The 21,968-nt window shown below is 43.1% G+C and overlaps 1 protein-coding gene across 1 annotated transcript in view; it reads left to right on the top strand.

The window, feature by feature from the left end:
* CRIM1 (cysteine rich transmembrane BMP regulator 1) overlaps positions 1 to 21,968 on the top strand; it is a 174,129-nt gene that overhangs the window by 91,640 nt on the left and 60,521 nt on the right. The window contains exon 3 of the mRNA XM_048505050.1: positions 19,211 to 19,453. Coding sequence (XP_048361007.1) covers positions 19,211 to 19,453 — 243 coding nt within the window. The remainder of the gene's footprint in view (positions 1 to 19,210; positions 19,454 to 21,968) is intronic.

Genomic DNA, 21,968 nt, shown 5'->3' with positions numbered 1-21,968 from the left:
GCTCTTGGTTATGTTGCAATGGTAGGGATCCCTTTCCCTTGCTGGATTGTTTACGGTGAAGAGTAGTTTAAGAGCAATCCATCCAAAAGTTCAGAGGCTATTTTCAGAACTGTTGTTTTATCATGGTTTTGCCACATCAATCTTAGTGACTTGAACTGATTATTTGCCAACTGTAATTCATGCTCCCCAAAATCGTGAGCCATTGACCAGGGACTCTGATTAATGTTCTTCTTACCTTCGGTTTACGCATTCTTCTAGAGGTGGAGGACATCTTGCTGGGTGATTCCCCACCCTTCTTCAGAGAGGCAGGAAAACGTCTTCTGGTCAGGTGGAGCCCCTGGGGTATTTATGAGCCTTACCAATGATATCCTTCAAGACTTATTGTTCAAAGGAGTGGTTGTGTACTTGGATGATGTGCTCATTTACTCCCAGGATGAGGAATCTCATGTGTGTTTGGTGCGGGAAGTGTTGAAAAGGCTTTTGGACAACTCTGTCTTTTTAAAATTGTCTAAGGCTGATTCCGCATGGGCCCAAAACAGCAGTGTGAAAACGGTGTGAAAATGGTGTAAAAGGGTTTAAAACTGTGTAAAAGAGTTTATACTGTTTTCACACCGTTTTCACACTGCTGTTTTGGGCCCATGTGGAATCAGCCTAAATTTTCATTCCATCAGAAAAAGCTAAATTTCCTGGGCTATAGAATCTCTGCTGAAGGAGTTGAGATGGACCCCTCCAAGGTCCAAGATGCATTGCAGTGGCCACCGCCCACTATCCGCAAGCAACTACAGTCGTTTTTTGGGCTTTGCAAACTTTTACCGTGACTGTATCCCTAATTTTGCTGAACTTGCCTTGCCCCTCACAGATTTACTTTACCCCAGAGGGAAGGTTTCCTCTGCCTTACGTCCCAGCACACCCCTTGGGTGGTCAGATTCCTGCCAACTTGCATTTGATGCCCTTAAACAGGCATTCACTTCAGAACCCCGTTCTGAAGCATGCCAATCCTATCCTGCCATTTGTAGTACATGTGGATGCTTCCAACAAAGCCCTTGGGGTGGCCCTCTTCCAGTGGGGAGCTGATGACAAATTGTACCCCTGTGCTTACCTTTCTAAAAAGTTTACTGGCTCTGTAGTGAATTGGACTGTGGGAGACAAAGAGACAGGGGCTATCAAACAGGCTTTATCCACTTGATGGCACTGATTGGAGGGGGTGGCAAGTCCGTTTGAAGTGTGGACTGTTCATAAGAACTTGACTGCACTGAGTACTCCGGGCCGCCTGTCAGCTAAGCAGCTTTGTTGGGCTGATTTCTTCTCTTGTTTTAATTTCACCAATCACTTTTTCCCGGGTAAATCCAACCATTTGGTGGACGCTCTTTCCCGCCTCCTGGAGGGGGCAGCTAAGCGGGTGGAGTTCCGGGGTCCTCAAATCATTCTTTCCCCCAACCAGCTGGGCATGACCGTCACTACGTGGTAGCAAACAAACCTCCAGAGTGTGCCCATTACCACCCCACTCTTCCCCTCCTTCCAAACTTCTCAACTCCTTTTTGGAGGTGGACAAGTAACCAGAGCCCTTCGGGGACGGGGCGGTATAGAAGCCTAAAGTATAAATAAAATAAATAAATAAATAAATAAACCTGTCTCCTCCAAGGAGGGCAGTCCATCACTGAGCCTTCGTGAGGCGGGGTGATCTGCTGTTGGTGCCGCCTGCTCTTCACAAAACAATAATCCAGCAGAGGCATGATTCCAAAACAGCAGGACATTTTGGCTTTGTAAAAACACCCCACCTCCTTAGGAGGTCCTTTTGGTGGCACTCAATGCACAAAGATATTGATGCCTATATCAGAGGTTGCCTTGCATGTGCTATGGCAAAGAACAACCCTGGTAAACCACAAGGGCTATTGCATATGATCCCAGCCCCTGAGGGCCCCTGGAAGGTTATCTCGATGGATTTTATCACTGATCTGCCTGCTAGCCATGGCAAGACTGTAATTTGGATGGTAGTGGATTTGTTTTCTAAACAGGTGCGTTTCATTCCTTACTCGTCTATTCCAAGTGCTCCTAAACTGGTGAAAAATTTCATCCAGCATATCTATCGCCTACATTCTGCACCTAATAAAATAATTTCAGACAGAAGCAGTCAATTCATTTCTAAGTTTTGGAAGGCGTTCCTATGGCTCTTGGGGGTGGAGCAAGTCTTGTCTTTTGCTTATCACACCCAATCAGACGGCCAGTCGGAACTTACCAATCAAACATTAGAAGAATACCTCAGGTGCTATAGCAGCTACCACCAAGATAACTGGGTGGACCTCTTACCATATGCGGAATATGCTTACAACAATGCAATGAATAGTAGCACTGGAAAAACTCCTTTTGATGTCTCAAAACTCTCAGACAAATCCCTCCCCTTTCTGGGTCAACTTGCTGTCAATCCTCCTTAATTTCAGGATTCAGCAGATTGTGAGTGGCTGGGACCCCATCCTACAAGCCCTCCAGAAAGCTATTTATATCGTAATATTTTGTTATGTAAAATAAAAATGAATGTGCATGTATCATTGCTCTTTCATGAGTTACCAGCATTGAATGATGGTAACTCATGAACAAGCAATGACACATGTACATTCTTAAGTGCAAGTTCTTAATAATTTGCTTATAATTTGCTAGTAAACCCCATTATACCCTGTGGGACTTACTTCTGCATTGCTTTCTGAATTTCCTGTTTATTCCTATATATGATTAACTGGAGCTTTTTAGAGCTAGAGGTTAGCTTCTTTCTTATCTCTCTTTCTTTCTGCCCATTTTGTCTCTTTCTCATTGCCAATTTTTATGTACAACAGCACTGTACAAAAACCCAAAGTGTTTAGGGTTAGATTTTGTGGTAGCAATAATTAGAAAACCTGGTTGTTAAATCCAGAACCCTGCAAGTTGGAAATGAGCCTGGCTTTATACTTTACAATTGACTCAGAGCTGTAGAAATTTTGTCGAGGCTTGCTTCTGGCTGTTGCCTAGTCTGGGTTTACTGAAGGCTGTAGAGACTATTATGACATGAGAAATTAGTTCTGAAAAGATTGTTAAAAGGGTTAAATCTTTTCACTATTGCTGAGACCATCAGAGGTAGGCCTCAGCTAGGGACCCGTCTCCTGTGCCTGGATCAAGTTCACTGGAGAATCTTCTCCTTAAGTAACATTTTTGTATGTATATGAGAGCTGTTTTTGGCAGATAAGCAGGATAAAAATATTATAAATATCAATATATCTAATATATCTGTGGATACTTAAATCCATAGACTGGAACCATGAATGGACAAGACAGATCTTTCTAAAAACCTTAAAAAGACCCATCTTTGCAGAAAGATCTGCATGCCCCAATTAATAGAAGCAATACCTGAAGCTTTAAGAAACAAATGCCCTCAGTAGCTGTTGCTAGGCACCACAACAGTTTTGCCAGCCTGCAAATCTTGGTTTCTGTCAGTAAAAGGCAGGAGAAAGGGGCAGAATTTTTTCAAATTTATCTTAACCTTTTTAGGGAGGGCTTATTGGGGCCAAACATGGCAGCCTCCACCAGATAACTTGCTACTATGAGACTTCCATTACTCACCCTGAGCCAGCTTCTTGCTGCTGTTCAACATCAGCTCCCAAATGAAAGTTAGGATGGTATACAGTCAGACCATTGGTCTATCGAGATCTATATTATCTATTCTGATAAAGGTAGTCTGCCATTTACATCAGGTTTTCTGTGACTTCATGTAACTTATTTATCTTATTTCATTTTTATCTCGCCTTTTTCCAAGGGAAATTGATGGTAGCATATGTATCATCTGTCCTGGTTTGTCCTAATAATCCTGTTCAATAGGTTAGGATGAGGGAATAAAAACCTAAGACATTAGTGAGTTTTGTGGCAGAATAGGGGTTTGAAACTGGATCTCTACTTTTAATTTCAACAGCTATGCCACACAGATGAACACTGGAGGCATTCAGACCATGAAGCCAGGGTGAGTTAGCCTCAGCTTTTCTAGCAATATCCAGTGAGGTCAAAGTCTGCTGAGATCAGATGCAGATTATGATTCATCAACTGAAATCCATGGAGTTTGCTTTCTGATTTTATTTCTGTAAGAAATACAGTGGGTGTGCCACCCTCCCAACATCTTCGCACTCAGTTTCAGACTTTTGCCTATCTAATACTACTTGCATGAAGAGGAGAAGAAGAGTTCCTGTGTTCTTGTAAAAAAGGAAGCATTCAGAAGCTGACAAATTCAGGATTTTGTTTTATTCTTTATCATCAACATCTCTATATATAAAATCCTATCCGTGTGTTTGTGGGTTACAGGTAGCCTCCCAAACCCCTTCACCAAACGGCTTGCCATTGGACCACACCATCCCTGGCTCTGTCCGTGTTTACAGCTCCTCCCCCCCCCCCACAGGCCATGTCTGTGCCTGGAAACATGCTTTTTCGCCCCAAATCCACCTGCGCACGCTCACCAGTTCCCTTCCAACGCCCCCATCATTAACCCGCCAAACTCACCCACACTCCGCCTGCACTCTCCCCCTCCCACCCAACACCGCCTAATGCACATGCCCGGCTTCGAAGCGTGCACGCCCCCGCCAATGCTCTTCATGTTGCCGGCAACTTCAGTGAGCCGCCTGCTCTCGCGCCTCCACCTCTTCTCAGTGATCCACGCCTCGGGAGCACCCGGCCACCCCACGCACCACCTTCAGCTCTCCCGGCTGCCGCCCACATCGCCGCCCACTGTCCCCATCCCCACCACGGAGGACTCGGCCACCCCACCCCACTGGCCAGCCTACTCAGCAGCTTCTCCTGCACCTCACCACCGCCAGCCCGCTGCGCCTCCGCGCCCAGCCTGCGCGCCAATTCCCCTGCCCCCCCCCCCGGCGGCCACTACAGCAACTCAACAGATTCGCCCCCTCCCCCAATCTCCTCAGACAGGTACAACAGTTACAAGGGATGCCACTTCTCCATAGCTCTTTGGGGATCTGATGCAGGATTACTGTTTCTGATGCCTATTTCGGAAGCGTTTTTGCTTCCACTATTCTCTTCTTGAAAATACGTAGACGAACAACAACAGTTTGGATTTATTTCCCCCCCTTCTCTCGCTCTTCCACTCCTCTGTCTTTCCCAGGGACGTGCCGCCCACAGCCTTCTCCTTGGTGCACCAGAAGAGGAGCCTGTCAGCGGCACGTCCCTGGCAGAGACACAGGATGCACAGACAGAGAGAGAGAGAGGCATGCTGCTCACAGCCTCCTTCTGGCCACATCCACCTCTCGCCGCGTCCTCTCTCTCCCAAGAAGGAGGCTGGGGTGTCACTTCCCTATCCCCGTGCATCTTCTCTCTCTCCTCCCTCGCCACCAGCCCTCCAAACGCAGCTGCTCTTCAGTCCCCCGGGATGTGCCAAGCACTGTCTCTCTCCAGTCAAGGCGCTGCAGCTTTCCAGTATGGAAAAAAAATGCCCTGAGGAGGGACATTGCCACAGCAATGCGTGGCTGGGTCCGCTAGTTCTATATACAAAGCCTGCTAAGAAGGGACAGAAGTGATCCACAGATTCCAATGGAGGGATCTGTAATATAAATGTTTTTTCAATGTTACATAATTAGGAAATTGACTAAAACCCTACAGTTCTCAACTTAAAATTCTTTATCCTATAATGATGTTTATATAAACCTACCTCTATTTTAATACGTGGACTTCTCTGAAGGGTCATTCCAACTAAACTAATTAATGCAGAAACTACCACTGTAAGTTTAAATATATGGTTGTAGAATGTTATCTTGTTTTAAAAAATTAAAAGAGAAGCTGTTGTGAATGAAAGCTACATATGATCTGAAGATGAGGTAAAAAGTCAGTAATTCCTTTTTATCTTAACCTGTTCATCCATGTGGAGTACTATACGTATTGTCTGTCCAAGATAATCTTTTAAAAATCTAATTAACTATCCTTTTGATATCCTGTAAATCCATATGGGTATTTTGCATTCCTCTATGGATCCATGTCTGCCTGACTGCTTCAGCTGGGTAATCATTTTTCTTGTTTATCCCTAATCCTTTTAATATTTCCTTCCTGCCCATGTGTAACTGTACAGTACTCCTATTGTTTGCCATCTTTTCACTGACGTCTGCAAAAGACTGCCAAGTGGAAGAAAGGTGTTTTGTATTTGAATGTGGGTTTAACAACGGATATAAAATTTAAAAAGCAAATCTGTTTTCAGTACAGAGACAGTGGCAAATAATACTGTTCCATAGTTTGGTTTGCAGCTTAGCATATTTAAGTAAGACAAATGATATATTAAAAGGGTGCTGTAAGCAAATCATGCTCATTTGAACAGGAACTATTTAAAATCCTTCCCTGACATGCCCAACAGCCTTTATCAAGGTTGAGGGGGAAAGACTTCAAACCATTAGTCATCACTTAGGTTATATAAGTACTTATTTTTTTATTAAAAATGGAGGATTTGTTCTATATATGAATCCCATTTCTGTGAGAATCATTTTATGATCAAGTTATCTTTAGGGAATAAAGTAATCTATGAAGCAGTCAGAACTCCAGTTGTATTGGTAATGCAGAATGCTGTGTACTAGATTCTTTAACTGGTATGTTAGAGCTTAGCTATGAAGTCTTGTATTTTAAACCAATGCTCGCATTGAAATTGAGAACATGACTATAAAGCACTGTTTTACAAAGTTCAGCGTTGTCCACCTGAGGCCTAGTAAAAACACTTTTAGTTCAGAGAAAAGATCGTAACACTTGTTATATAAGACTGTTCAGTTGAAAGTACTGGACACTGAACTTGGTCCTTTCTGCATGTGTTCCATGCAGAGGCACCTCCCCCCCATCCTTTTAGTGGTGGCTTAAAGCAGGTTGGAAGATTTGTGCAGTAATTAGGATGGGAAGATCCCAAAGCCTGCTGTTAATTCAATACTTCATGGATTAAATAAAAGTGCTTATTTATGTGGCGTAGGAGGTTAAGAGTTCGTGTCTCTAATCTGGAGGAACCGGGCTTTTCCCAGCTCTGCCACCTGAGCTGTGGAGGCTTATCTGGGGAATTCAGATTAGCCTGTACACTCCCACACACGTCAGCTGGGTGACCTTGCGCTAGTCACAGCTTCTCAGAACTCTCTCAGCCCCACCTACCTCACAGGGTGTTTGTTGTGAGGGGGGAAGGGCAAGGAGATTGTAAGCCCCTTTGAGTCTCCTGCAGGAGAGAAAGGAGGGATATAAATCCAAACTCCTCCTCCTCCTCCTCCTCCTCCTCTTCTTCTTCTTCTTCTTCTTCTTCTTCTTCTTCTTCTTCTTCTTCTTCTTCTTCTTCTTCTTCTTCTTCTTCTTCTTCTTCTTCGTGTTAGAATAACCAGAAGACATGTTGGTGAAATGATTCAATAGAGTATTTGTACAATAGAGTATTTGTATAATTTCTTAAATATACATAGTTATATAAGTTTCTTAAGTATACACAGTATAACTCAGATCTGGGATACAGTGTTACAAATGGCTGTAACCCCATGTTTATTCAGGGGTAGGGACAGCAGAAGGCATTTGGTGGGAGGATGTCCCAGCAATATCCCCTATCTTGTGGGGTACTACAAGGGTGATCTTTTTACCAATGCTATTTAACATCTATATGCAGCCCCTAGCTCAGCTGGTTCAGAGCTTTGGACTGAACTGTCATCAATATGTTAATAACACCCAACTCTACTTGTTGATGGAGGACTGGCCAGCAGCTGCCCCAGATGTATTGACCAGGTGTTTGGAAACTGTGGCAGGATGGCTGAAGAAGAGTAGGCTTCAATTAAATCCATCAAAGGCAGAGGTCCTGTGGCTAGGTCAGAAGAGTCCGGTTGAGGGTTTACAGCTGCCAATGTTAGACACAGTAGCTTTAACTTCTGCTTTCTCTGTTAGAACTCTTAGGAGTTCCTGGAGTCCTTATTGATGGAGGCCAAGGTTGTGCATACAGATAGAGTGGACTTTTTTCATCTTCAGCAGGCCAGGCAGCTGGCCCCTTGCCTGTCCCATTTGCATCTGGTAACAGTGATCTGCTCAATAGTCACCTCTAGGCTGGATTTCTGTACGTCACTCTATGCTGGCTTACCCTTGAAACTGCTCCGGAAACCGCAATTAGTACAGAATGTGACGGTAAGAATCCTTGCAGGAACCTCAATAACGAGCGCATAGTTCACTTGTGCTCTACTGCCTACATTGGCCACTGATTGAATTCAGGATTGTTTTCAAGGTTTTAGTGCCTTGAATGATTCGGAATCATTGTATCTTTGGGATTGCCTTTCCCTGTATCATTCCTGGAGGCCATTGCGGTCCTCTGGGAGTAACCTTGTGATCCTTTCTTTGGGTTGGATAGTTTTAATAGATTTGGAACTGTTTTGATGGATTTATGGATCTGTTATGATGTACTGATTGTATTGTTGACTGACCTGAGCACAGCCTTGTGTTGGGATAGGGTGGGATATTAAATTTAATAAATAAACAATACACTGCATAGTTTACTGTTAAAGGTGCTTTTAATTTCAAAAAAATGTTTTAAAAATGAATTTTTCCACCCTGAAAGCGACCATAAGATATTTTTAAAATCCTAAGTTTAATATTTAAATTGCAACAATCATTAGTCATGGTAGTTTATGGACATTTATATTAAGAGTTAGCTTATCTGGTAAATTCTTGCTGCTTCTGGCAGGTAAACTATGATTGCATAAGTTGGATGTTGATCTTGGCACTAAACCAATGTGTCAGTTTTCTTTGAAGTGTAATAATAATAGGAAGAGTTAGACCAGCGATTCCCAACCAGGGTTCCGTGGTACCCTGGGGTGCCATGAACATGTCCCAGGGGTACTGCAGCAATGCTACCAGTCCCCCTCACTTTTGTGGTGTCTCCCGCCAGCACCAGCAAGAATATGGAGCTGGCCCAGGGGGCAGGGCCTGCCGCAAGGTCAGCAGCCACTTCCCACCCACTCCTACCCCCCGTGCTTCTCTTCACCCTGGGAGGGGAAGGTTGGGGGGTGGCAAGCAGGGGAACTGGGAGGGGAAGGTGCGGGGAGGATGGCAGGGGTACTGTGAGATATGAAGAGTGAGGCTCAAAGGGCACTGTACATTCGTGAAAAGGTGCTGCTGAGAGAAACACTTGGAGTTAGGGACTCCATCCCTTTATTAAGCACTTTCCTTGGCTATACCTCTTAGGTCTCCAGAGTCTTGTGGCAGGTATTAATTTATCTTTCTTAGAATATAAAATTTCACTAGTTTGTTTTACAGATTTGCGCAGGTTGTGCAACTCAAGAAAAGATTTTGAGAAATTTTTATATTGTGTGTTAAAAGTCTAAGTAGTCAGTGGCCTGGCTACAACAGAGTATTTCCACAGACAGAAGGATTTCTACCTGTGGAGCACTGCTTTCTCACCCTTTTTTCTGTAGCCTGGAATTTCTCTTGAAATGTTCCCCAGGAGCAGCAATTGGGGGCTTTTGATAATTATGGCCTTTATGGCACTAGCACAGTTTATAAATAGTCTCTTGATTTATTAAAAACTAGCCCATATATGAGTACTGTCAGTGATTATCTCATGAAATTCTTAGAATAGGTATAATGTATGTTGTGGCTTGTTCCTTATGTAATCAAGCTACAACATATTGCACCAGCTGAAGTTTCCATGTTGTCTTGCCTAGTAAAAAGACCATCCGCTTCACCCAGGTGTCTAGATGACTCTCCTCACTGGGAGCAGGCCCCTGAGATGTCTATACACCCCTTTCTTGTGGGTGGGGTGGGTGTAGGAGATTTTTGTGTATGGGTTTTCTTAGAATGAGGTTGTATTGTGATTTTACTGTTGTTGGATTTTTAGTCCTGTGATTTTATTGCTGTATGGGTTTTATTGTAACTTGCATTGAGACTTTGGTAAAGGGTGTGAAATAAATGTAAATAAATAGGAAAAAATATTTAATTAATTTTGAGCATTGGTAGGTCATGATATGATATGAACCTGTGTGGTAGTCAAAAATTCACTCAGTGGAGCGGGGGCAGCAAAATATAATTCAGCCCACCAGCTTGGCCAGTCAGCCAACTTACCTTTTGTCTTTGGTTCTATATCTTCTCCTAGCTTGTTTCTCCCTCAACTGGATGGATAGGACGTTGGTCCTCAGACTCCTTAGAGGGGAAATTGACCAGATGTTTCCACCTGGAAGTATGACGTTATTAGCACATTGATATGCTATTCAGAGGTTCTTCCAATTCATTCAGTGGTTGAGCATAGATATTGAAAGTTGTGACTGCTAATACCAAAACCTTTGAAACACCCCAGGCTAAATCCCATGCCATTGACTCTGATCTCAGATCATAACCTCCTGAGCAATCCACTGAAAATTTGAACAGTTCAAGTGTTTTGTGCTTAATCTTTATATTGTATTTCAAATACTGCAGTAAAATTTAGTCAAATGCAACTGAAATATCCAGTGGAAATTTTAAATATATACTTAAAAGGGCTTCCTCCCTCCCCATTGTTGCTATCCTGCCATTAATTTCATCATTTTTACTCAATTCTGTCCATGAGCAGATTCCTAGCAATAATGAGTGTTCTGTTACTTAGATTTAGTTAGGGATACTCCTTCCCCTCACCTCAAGTTTCTTTGTTAAGGTACAGTAGACAAAGTGGAACGTGTCTTTGATTTCAGAATGATTACAAACGCTTTTTACTTACCATGTGCAGGTTATGGATTACAAATAAAAGTATACAGCAGCTGAATCAAAGATAAAGCAAAAAGAGAAACATACCATCACCTCCAATCCTCCCTAAAATGTTCTCTAAAGATAATATTAGGGTAGAAGTTAAAATTGTGATATTCTATAAAACTGACTTCCTTTTTTACTTTGTGGCTTTGAACTGGGTAAATTTTATCCGGTGTCCTCTTATAAAGTTCTGCTCCATTCCCCCAAACAATAATTCCACACATATACAAAAAGATTCTTCACACTTTTTTTCCTTTTAAGCCCCTTCTGTCTTCTGAAGTGAGAAGGCTGTGCAGATCCTCTGTGTAAATGATGCTCAGTAATTCATTTGGGAAGCTAATTTGTTTCACCTAACCTTCTGATTGCCATGTGGATTAATTTTTGTTTCAATCAGCTGAGTTTTCAGATGAAATCTAATATGGAAAAACTGTGTGTTGAAGCAGAAAGACATACAAAAATACCAAGATAAAACAGGGGTCTTGTGGCACTGGAAACACTAACATTTTTTAAAAAAAATTCTAGCAAAAGTTCTTGGAGTGGTGTTCAGCAGAGGCATACAGGGCCAAATGGCGCCTGGAGGCAAAACCCCCTCTGGGCACCCCCCACAGAGCATTGCTTACTCACGAGTAAGCACTGCTTACTCGCGAGTCAGCCTATAGCCCCTCTTCCCAGCTCAGCAGCCTGGGCGCCAGTTTCTCTGGCGTCCCTGCTGCTGGGAGAGAAGAGGAGCCGACGGCAGACCCACTTCCCAGCCCAGCAGCCGGCTGCAGCCTGCACCCAGCTTGGATCCCGGCTGGATCCGAGCTGGGCGCAGGCTGAAGCTGCCCCCTCCCCACCTCCATCAGAGACCCCACAGGGCCTCCAATAAAGGTGGAGAGAGCAAGCCCAGCTCGGTTTCTGGCTGGATCCGAGCTGGGCGCAGGCTACAGCTGCCCCCTCCCGACCTCCATCAGAGACTCCATGGGGCCTCCGATAAAGGTGGGGGGGGGCAAGCCTGGCTGCAGCCTGTGCCAGGATTGGAGGCTGCCAGGTTGCGAGCCCCGCACAGGCTTCCACCCCCTCCCCTCTTCCTTGGCCCAGCAGCAGGGACGCGTGTGGGTGGGACTGAGGGATTTCGTCCTCCCTGCCTCAGCCCTGGCAGGGCCGAGGGAGGGTGAAGTCTGACAAGGCTCCAGGCTCCCTCGCCTGATTCTCTTGTCATGCAGGGGGGGGGGGGTTGCACCCCCTCATGACTGGAATGGTTGTTCCCTGGGTCAAGGGGTACCTCATGTCCCTAGGCCAATTTGCCTCTGGTGTTCAGTTCTTCAGATGGATGAAGTGAGTGCTCACTTGGCAGATACATGTGCAAGAGATCATAAACATTGTAGATAGCAGAATCCAGGATCATAAGATAACAAAGGTATAAAAGGAGTACTAAAAGAAGACATCAAGAAGCCCCATGGCACAGAGTGATAAGCTGCAGTACTTATGGGCTGAGTTTGATTCTGACGGAAGTTGTTTTCAGGTAGCTGGCTCCAGATTGACTCAGCTTTCCTTCCTTCCAAGGTCAGTAAAAGGTGTACACAGCTTGCTGTAGATAAAGTGTCGACAACTGGGGAAAGTAATAACAAACTACCCCATAAACATAGTCTGCTGAGTAGACGTAGTAATGTGATGTCACCCCGTGGATCTTTAATTACCTGGTTCTTGCACAGGGGACTACCTTTAAAGGAAAAAAAGAAAGTAATTGAAAAACTGAATTAACTCTTTGTTGCATTCTTCAAGGTATAAAATGGTGGAAAGATGCACCTATGTGCTTCCTGAAAACAAAGATTCAGCTATATTTCTAAAGCAGTTTTCAATGATAAGGATTGTGGAAGTAAGAAGTAAGCAGATCCCCGTGGCATTCACTTGAAAATTCTTAATTCAAGCGTGAAATTGATGGAGGGTTTTAGTAAACAGGATTTATTGTATTGTCGAAGGCTTTCAAGGCTGGAATCACTAGGATGTTGTGGATTTTCTGAGTTGTATGGCCATATTCCAATAGTATTTTCTCTTGATGTTTCGCCTGCATCTGTGGCTGGCATCTTCAGAGGATCAAACAGGATTTAATTACTGAAGATGGCAAAATCAAGTTTGAAAGCAAAGAGGAAATAGTTTGAAGCAGCTGTTACATGAATTTAGGTTTCGCCTCGTTAAGAACTGTGAATAACTATTTTTCTTCTGATCTCAGTGATACTGTATTCCTTGTTACACTAGCTTAACAGTATGAGAACTTTTTAACATTTCGCACTGGGGGAAATAACTCGGCTTAGCAGCGAGAGGTAGGCTAGCAGTGGGATCTTTGTAACAGCTATACCGGAAACGGCTTTTGAAACGTTCTACAAAGAATACAAAGGAGACCAAATTTTATTTTAAATATTTTTTATAAGTTTTGGTTGCAAACAGTCATACAGTGAGGCATAAAGAAGCATACACACAGTTCCTAATAGATATAAGCAGGGAGGAAAAATAGGTTTGGATGATAGATTGGGAAGGGAAGCAGGGGACTTATACATTACCTTGGTTCTGCAGAGAAGATCTTGGAGAAGGCAAGGATTCAGATGACCAGCACGTGAATCCAAGCGAAGGACGATATCGTGTCTCAAACCAACTTGGCCAAGAGAGGTGCAAGCTAGTAAAGAGCGCTGGAGCGAGCTAGCCTGCAAGGCGAGCAAGCGAGCTAGCCTGGGAGAGCTGGAGCCCTTGGGAGATCGCGCCAGCTAGAAAGTGGGGGCCCGAAGCAGCTGCTGCTGCTCTTGGGCAAGCTTGGAGAGCCAGCCTGGAGAATGCTTGTAGGACTTGGGGTGCACTGTATTTTTATACCCCTTTGCGCAGTTTGGGGCGGGAGAAAGTAAGTTTCGTTTTTTGGATCTTTTGGGGTTTCCCATGCTGGGATCGCTGGGCTAAGCTAATCAATAGCTCATCTATTGTCTTCTAAATGTCAGGACAGTAGAGCCAATTGTTTCTTGATTGGATCAGTGTCAGTCTTGAATGACTCTATACAGTTACTTCTTGAAGTCTCTGCTCATGTATTCAAATTTGTCTGAGGCTTTGAGTAGATCAGGAAGAAAACGATAGTTAAGGAAATGATTATAAAAGGCAGAGGAAATGTAGAGTCTGGTATCAGGGAGTTCTCTAGGTTCTTTGTGTTAGCGAACTTCAAGATGCATCAAGATGCATGTCCATGGGGTTTCCAGTCTCAGCGGACTGCATTAACCCTTTTTAATGATCTCATTTTGCTGACAGACCTTTTTGCACATTGCGACCTGTATTAATATCTGGACATTCTGCTTCACACACACAAGTATATGGCTGTTGGCATCTGCCAGTACATATTGCAGGAAAATCATGTGAAATCCATATTTCAGTAAATTGGGGTGTGAAGGTTAGGGCAACATCCTGGAAAAAATACTGAAAGTGTTATTGATGGGGATAAACCTGGCTTTCATAGGATGGATGTGGTTCTATTTTCACTCCAGTTATCTGTCAAATTTCTTTTTTTATATAGATCTAAATAAAGTTATTAATGGTGTGTTTTCCATGTGAGGAATAGCTAATCTGCTCTTGTCTAATAATTTATGCAAAAAAAGATAAGAGATGGTTGTGAGGCATATTTAAATTATGAAGAGGAACCAGAGAAATAGATTTTTATGTCAGCTAATTTGACACATTAAGATCACCTGGTGAAATGGACGAACGCTAGATGCAGTAGAGACCATAATACTTTAGATAGTGGATACTTGTGTAAGTAACTGCCACAAAATGTGATGACCTCTATATCTGATATCTTTTATAAGGATTACACCAATTCACCAGTGATCATTAGTCATAAAGCACAGCCGTGCCTTGGACATGGCTGCCATTGCGGAAGGGAGCGGGGCCCGGCGAGGGCTATCTGCCCAGTCGTGGGCAGGCGACCGGCGTCAGGTGCCGGGTTGTGCGTGTGCGCAAAGACCGGGCCACAGTTGCGCAACGTCCTCTCACAAGACGCGGGAGCATGTCATCAGAGTGGGCCTAGGGCAGAGCCTCGTGGCTCAGGACCCACTGTGCTTCCAGGCACCAAGTGTTTTTCCCACCCACCCGATCCCTGTGTTTAAGGGAATGTTTTAAGCGTAATTTTATTGTCATACCGTTTGCGGGTTATGCATGGGGGGTGATCCCCTGGAAAGGGGAGCTGGGGGAGCTCCCCTGTTTTATTACACCTCCTTAAGAGGTAGGAGTGGAGCAAGCCCACAGTTGGGATGCCCCACGGGGGGCTGTGGAGCTTGCGCCCCTAGCAGGGGTTGGAGGGGAGATCCAGTCATAGGCACTTTGTCGGTCTGGAATGTCTCACTCCAATCTTTCACTTTGATATATATTCCTCCATTCTGGAGGAACCGGTTTACTCTAGGGGACCTCACTTGGGCTGCCCAGCTGCTTGGATCACCACCCATGCTGTGCCATTTTTGTGTTTCTGTGCTTTCTGTTAATAAATTCTTTGGCTATGGCCAGATTTCTTACCCACACTAAATACTGTCAACTGTATTTTGTTATGAAGTTGGTTTAACCGAACAGGAAGGGCCATGCCTCTGCCCGCAATGATCTGAACTTTCCTTAGAAGAATGCTAGATGGTAAGAACCTACTCAACTAGACATCACCTGTTTGGAAGCTTCTACGGGTGGTTGCTATAAGAACAATCTGTTGAACAGGATGGATCTCAGTAAGATTCTGCATGTCTTTTCCTACTTTATTATATACCTATCCTAAGGCTTTGTGTTCAGTTGGGTTATAAAGAACTGTCACTATCACCAGTCTTCTTGCCACCCAGGCAGATTGTCAGATATTGTAGCTGCGTTTCCAGTACTTTGTGATTAATAGTGCTAGTGAACATGGCAGTGTCCAATGGGGTATATTTTCTCTTAACTTTCTGGGCTGGATTTTCTTCCTTAGTTTTAAATTATTTCACTTACAGTTGTTGAATTAGTGGGCACTTGTTTGTATTATTGTTAGATAGTTTGGCTAGTATTACCATGTTTCTCCGAAAATAAGACAGTGTCTTATATTAATTTTTGCTCCCAAAGAGGCGCTTTGTCTACTTTTCAGGGGATGTCTTATTTTTCCACTCCACAGCTGCATGCTCTGGTGTTCTGTTTGACGAGCATGCTTCCAAACAAAAACTTTGCTACTTCTTACTTTCGGGGAATATTTTATATTTAGCACTTCAGCAAAACCTGTACTACGTGTTATCCTCAGGGGATGTTTTATTTTCTGAGAAACAGGGTAGGAATGATTATTGTCTAGCGTATCTTAGTAGTAGATTAATTGTTGTTAGTGGTTAGGCTAGTTTGGATTCTTGTTTGTACTAGAACCATTAGTGTTTAGATCAGTCCTGGGTTTCTATAAAGGGAATATCATTGCCTGATCCCCCTCCCAGGCAGGGTGTTCTATGTGATGATGTTTTATGGTTGCCATCTGTGTAGTATTATATTTTTGGAATTTGTATAGTTTATTATAATTTGTTCTATTTATTGATGTTTAAAGTGTCTTAGCATTGTACTCTGCCCAGAGCCCTTCAGGGGTGGACAGTTTAGCAAATCAAATGAATGAATAAATAAATAAATAATAAAACATTATTAATATCTGATTTTAAAACCCCACAGATGGCAGATAACAACATGATCCTATGGTGAGCACCTTCCTTATCTCAACACAGTCCCTTATTAGGAGCGGTTCAAGCATGGGGGAGGTAGAAAGAGGGGGAGCAGTGCTGATTTTAATACACGCATTGGTGGTTCATGATTGTTTGATGACCATTAAAGCCTGCCATTATTCTTCTTCACAATTTATGAAAGCCTTCCTTGGATTCTCTGAGGCATGCAGATGAAGAGTTCCAGCAGAAGTCAAAACTTTTGTACATTGTTTTGTGTTATTTTGGTTGGCCCTAATAAAAGGAGGTTTTTTTGTTGGAAATTTGTCTTCAGAGGTTACTGGTAGCCAGGCTGGTCCAAAATCATCTGCTCTGGAATAAGATACGGATGGTTATAAATAGGCAGTAGCTATCTTGTTGCTAAAATCAAGCTGTTAAATGGCTAAAGCATTCAAAACCAACTGTGGTATCTCCTCTCTGAAGAGTGTATTACTTGCCTAGGGGGTTTTTCATTTATACTTCCCCTTACTCTCCAATAGGGACTCAGACAACTTACACTGTTTTCCTTTATTTTATCCTCAGAACAACCCCTTGAGTTAGGTTAGACTGAGAGTGTTTGACTGACTAGAGGTCACCCAGCAAGATTCTATGATAGATTGTCTCCCACATCTTAGTCTAACGCTCTACCCACAAATCCATGGAAGTTAAATGCTCTTAATTTCTCACTGAAATCTTAGGATTTCTCAAGAAAATGCTACTCTCTTTTAATCTTCATTACATTTGCCCCAAAACACCTATAACATACAGAATACTTCATCATACTTACAAATCTGTAGTAAATATTCCTACATGAAAAATGGCTAGAATTGTACATGGGCTGGAAAGTGGAGGGCAAAGTGAGTTTGTCTGTTTATAGTCTGTCTTTCTCTCTGAGAGTCAAGGTGGATTACAGAATATAAAATGTATCAGGTACTGCAAGGCAATGAACAATAGGACTAGGATTAAAACATTAAAAACAATACAAAAGGTATTCTACAAACAGTGCAGAAAGTGCATTTACAAATGTAGAAGATACTGCAGTAAAAACAAGTGAATACCTGTATGACAATAGATTCCTATCCTACTGAAAATGAAGGTGCCTTACTAGACTGTTCCATTCTAATTCTTTTGCAAAAATGCCCCTGCTGAAACCTGTCTGTTCTGCACATTCTATATAGACAGGCCATCGCACTTTGGTGTTGCCACAGAGAATGTGCATGAATGGGCAATTGCTGATCTTGCCTGTTTGCAAGCTGGTACACAAGGGTTTTATTGAATGAGCAAAGCTGTCATGGCAAAGCATAATTTTTTTGGGGGGGGGGAATTCTGTGGGTATGCAGGTCCAGGATCATTACTTGTTTTGTACATGATAATGGTACCAGCTGGTATCCAAAAAGACTGAGAAATAGAAGGCAGAAAGGTAGAATGTTTGTGGGAAGGTGACATGGGAAAGAAAAAGCAAATGAGGGATAACAGTGATGTGCGATATGTGATCAGGTGGTGATACTTGAGCAGGGTTGTGGCATGGCCAGTTCCTGAGAGAAGGAAAAAGGAATGTTAGAGAGTCACACCCCTCATCAAGATCTCTTCCTTATTGTGGTTATGAAATAAAAGTATAACAGGTGATTTTATGGATGTCTTGCCATATAATGTCTTGCTTAATCCTAAAAGAGGGCATTGAATGTGAACTGACAGAAAAACAATGTATGATTTGATATGTGAATTTTTGCAACCATATGCTCTTTAACAGCATGGCAGAGTTTCCATTTATGTCTGTTCTGGCTGAAAATACACTGTGTACTTGACTAGCTTTTTAGAAAGAGAGCTGTGTATTGATACAACATACATTGTGAAAGATTGCTGTTGTATGTTTGTAAAAAGCAGTTTTTAATAGGGGACATAAGTGTATCCATGTGTTGTAGGGAAAGCCTGGAAAATAGTATGTGTTTAATTGCATCTGTGGCTATGGTTGAGGAAGGACAAGGAGGTGGAACTGTTCCTCCTTGTTTTTCAGGCAGGACAGTTCCACAGAAGAAAGATGTTTATTTCATCCTTTTGCCTCTCCTTGTTCCAACCTACCAAAAGTACATTACCTTGACCCCAGGAATAATTTTTTCCAAGGATCAAGAAAGGGCTGCAGGAACAGAAAGATATGTGGTAAAGCACCATTTACCTTCTGAGCACAAGTGTTTTCAAAGAATAGATGGGGGTTTTTCCCACGAGTGTTAAGATAGCTTGTGGAATCTCAAGTGTTTTAAATAAATTTATACATATCTTGTGGCTATATACAGACTGTGAAGATTTTCATATATAGTGGTTTGTTCATTCTATTATATTCAACATATGCATTGGATGGGTAATTCTAAATCCCACTAATATTAATGTGACTATCTCTGCTAGCAAGATTACTTTCCCCTGCCCTACAAAACTCCTCTGAGACAGTTTCCTGTATGTGAATGTGCACATAAATAAAAAATAATATATGTACACATATAACTGGTGTACTTCATGCTTCTCATGGAGCAAACTCTTACAGTCTAATCCAAAACAGAGTTACAGTGTTCTAAGCCCATTGAATACTACTGACTTAGTCATACTGACAAAAAGATCCATGACAGAATTTTTGTTGCAATTGTAAGCAGAGTTCCAACTTTCTATTATTTGCCCTGGTAGATAATATCCGACACTGTTTCTAATGACAGATATCTCTTCTGTATGATAGATATCCAAACTACTGTGGAGTGTTACCTATCAGGCAGCATATTACTGACACTCACACCAGCTGATTTCTGTCTTGTTTTCAGAGGAAAAGCCTGATTGTTCCAAGGCCCGTTGTGAAGTACAGTTTTCTCCTCGCTGTCCAGAAGATTCCATTTTGATTGAAGGCTATGCTCCACCTGGTGAATGCTGCCCTCTTCCAAGTCGCTGTGTGTGCAATCCTACAGGGTGTTTGAGGAAAGTTTGCCAGCCAGGCTATTTGAATATATTGGTTTCTAAAGCATCAGGCAAACCAGGGGAATGCTGTGACTTTTATGAATGTAAACCAGGTAATGTGTACCATTCACACATACACACACTCTTCCCAATTCTCAGTGTTTTCACCAAGAAATCTGGAGTTATAACAACCCAGTTAAGGTTCCTTAGTACTGTAGTGGTGAAAATTATTGCAGGGATGAGAACATAATGATATAAAATACCTGCCCCATATACATTCTTTCCAGCCATTCAGTTGTACAAAGTTGATGTAATGTGTGTATTAAGAAAAGTGATGCAAGTACTGCAGACCTTTCGTTTATACTACAACTCCTAGGGTAAATGTGCACAAACTGGCAACCCAGCTAAATGATAATCTTATCACATGTTAGCTAGTGCCAGTAAGAGAAAATATAAAGACTGAGGGCAACTTCATCATGGGGGCTTTAAATTACAGGAGAATAACTAGCTTCAGCTTTTTTATGAAATATGTCATGCTGTGCCAGCATACTCATTTAGGCTGGCATACCTCTACACGTGGCAGCCACTTCACACACACACATCCTCTGGATTGGGCTGTTAATAGTTTCCAAACATCTAGAAGAGATTTGATCTTTTTTGCTGTCCTTTTCAACTCCCTTTGACTAATATTCATATTGTTTAGAAGTCAAATGGAACCAGCTGAACTTTCAGCCAACTTTCCATTTCATCTAGTAGTACAATGGCTAGATTCCATGAAGATGGTAAAAGCAGCAAAGCCAGGCCCCTCAGAGAGAAGGTGGGGATCTGTATGTACTTGGGGGATTCCATGTGTATATGTAAAGTGCTGTCAAGTTGCAGCTGATTTATGGCAACCCCAGCAAGTGGTTTTCAAGGCAAATGAGAAGCAGAGGTGGTTTGCTATTGCCTTCCTCTGCAGGCTTGTTCTTGGTGGCAGTGGCATAGCTGCCATGGAGACATCTGGGGACAAACGCCCCGGGCCCCCAAGGGAGTCACGTGGGGGTGGAAAAATGGCCTCCCACACTTCCGGAAAGGAGTAGGGGCGTGGCACTGAGGCCCAGCAACACTTCTCCTTTCCGGGGTGTGGTCAGGGGATTCTTTCTCCCCTCGCCCTGCCAGGCCCAGCCACCAGTTAAGGTAAGTGGGGGCGTGTGGCCAGTGGAGGGATTCAGCCAGTAGCTAACCAGCTGAATCCCACCAGGGAGAGTGAGTGAGGGGCCTTTCCAAGCCCCGGAGAAAGGCCCCTTGCTTGCCCTTCCACAGGAGAGCCAGCAACAGGCCTTTCCAAGCCCAGGAATGATCCAGAGCTAGGAAAGGTCCCTCACTCGCCCTTACAGGCCAAGCTGCAACCATTACCTTCCCTCACCTCACCTCCCCACCACCAGCAGCCGCATTCCTCCACAGCAGCCAGGTAAGTGGCTCAGCGCTTTTTTAAAGCCAAGAACGGGTCCCTGAATCCAAAGGATCCATGGGCACAGCAAGCTCTCCCAGCCTCCCCCGTCCCATCCCCAGCAAGCCTCCATGCCCATGGATTGCAGGACCATTGCTGTGTTCAGATTTGTGAGTTGGGACATGTTCTATAATGTGATGTTGACTTTGAAATGACCTGGTTCAAAAAATCGATTTTTGATTGTGGTGAAGGAGGGCAGTCGTCTACAGGGGGGACTCAGATTTTGCCCCAGGCTCCATTTTTCCTAGCTGCGCCTCTGCTTCAAGTAACAACCCTGCTTAGTTCCTGAGTTCTGACAAGTACTGGCTATACTGTGCTACCTTCACTCCCAGAGGATTCCCTGTATATGCAGAGAATATGACTTACTAACACAAAAAGAGAGAGATATAAAAGCAGCAAAAAAGGGGGGAAATGCCCCGGTAAAGATTAAAAATGCTCCAGAATGAACAAAATGTTGAGAAACGCTCAGTGTCAGTTAAAGGGACATAAAAGTTGAGGTGTTTGCCAAATCCCTTAAGAGCTTTTGAAAATCCTGTGGGGGCAAGATTTATATATATAAGCAATTTAATGGAGAAGCTATTGTGTGAAAAAGACTTTTCTCTGTGATACACCTCTGAAGATGCCAGCCACAGATGCAGGTGAAACGTTAGGAACAAGATCCACCAGACCATGGCCACACAGCCTGGAAAAGCCACCAGAACCAGGAGAAGTTATTCTTTTTATGTTTTGTAGTTTTTTTGACTGTCTTCTGACAGATAGAAGAATTTCAGCTCATATACATCCTATACATCTTTCCCTGACCTTTTTATAGAGTTCATATCTGGAGATAAAGCTTGGGTATGACGAAAGATGCAAAGCCTTGGGCTTTTTGGCTGTCAGACTGTGTTTTGCAACTACCTTGGAGGACTTAGCTGACAAATCCTGCCTACCTAATATATATTATTTCTTCTGTTTGGTTTCTTTATTTACATAACTGGTGGTTGTAAACTGCCTTAGGTCCCTTTGGGGACAAAAGCAGAATATAAATAATTAAATAAATGAATGAATGTATCCTAGTTGTTTCTCTTATTCTACTCTCAGGATCACCACATTCAGAGTTCTGTGTATCTTGGGGAAGACCAGCTCTACTCCAATTGACT

The sequence above is a fragment of the Sphaerodactylus townsendi genome, linkage group LG01 (assembly GCF_021028975.2).
Source record: "Sphaerodactylus townsendi isolate TG3544 linkage group LG01, MPM_Stown_v2.3, whole genome shotgun sequence".
Lineage (NCBI taxonomy): Eukaryota > Metazoa > Chordata > Lepidosauria > Squamata > Sphaerodactylidae > Sphaerodactylus > Sphaerodactylus townsendi.
Note: the sequence above shows the minus strand (reverse complement) of the source record. Positions and strands in the feature narration are given on the sequence as shown.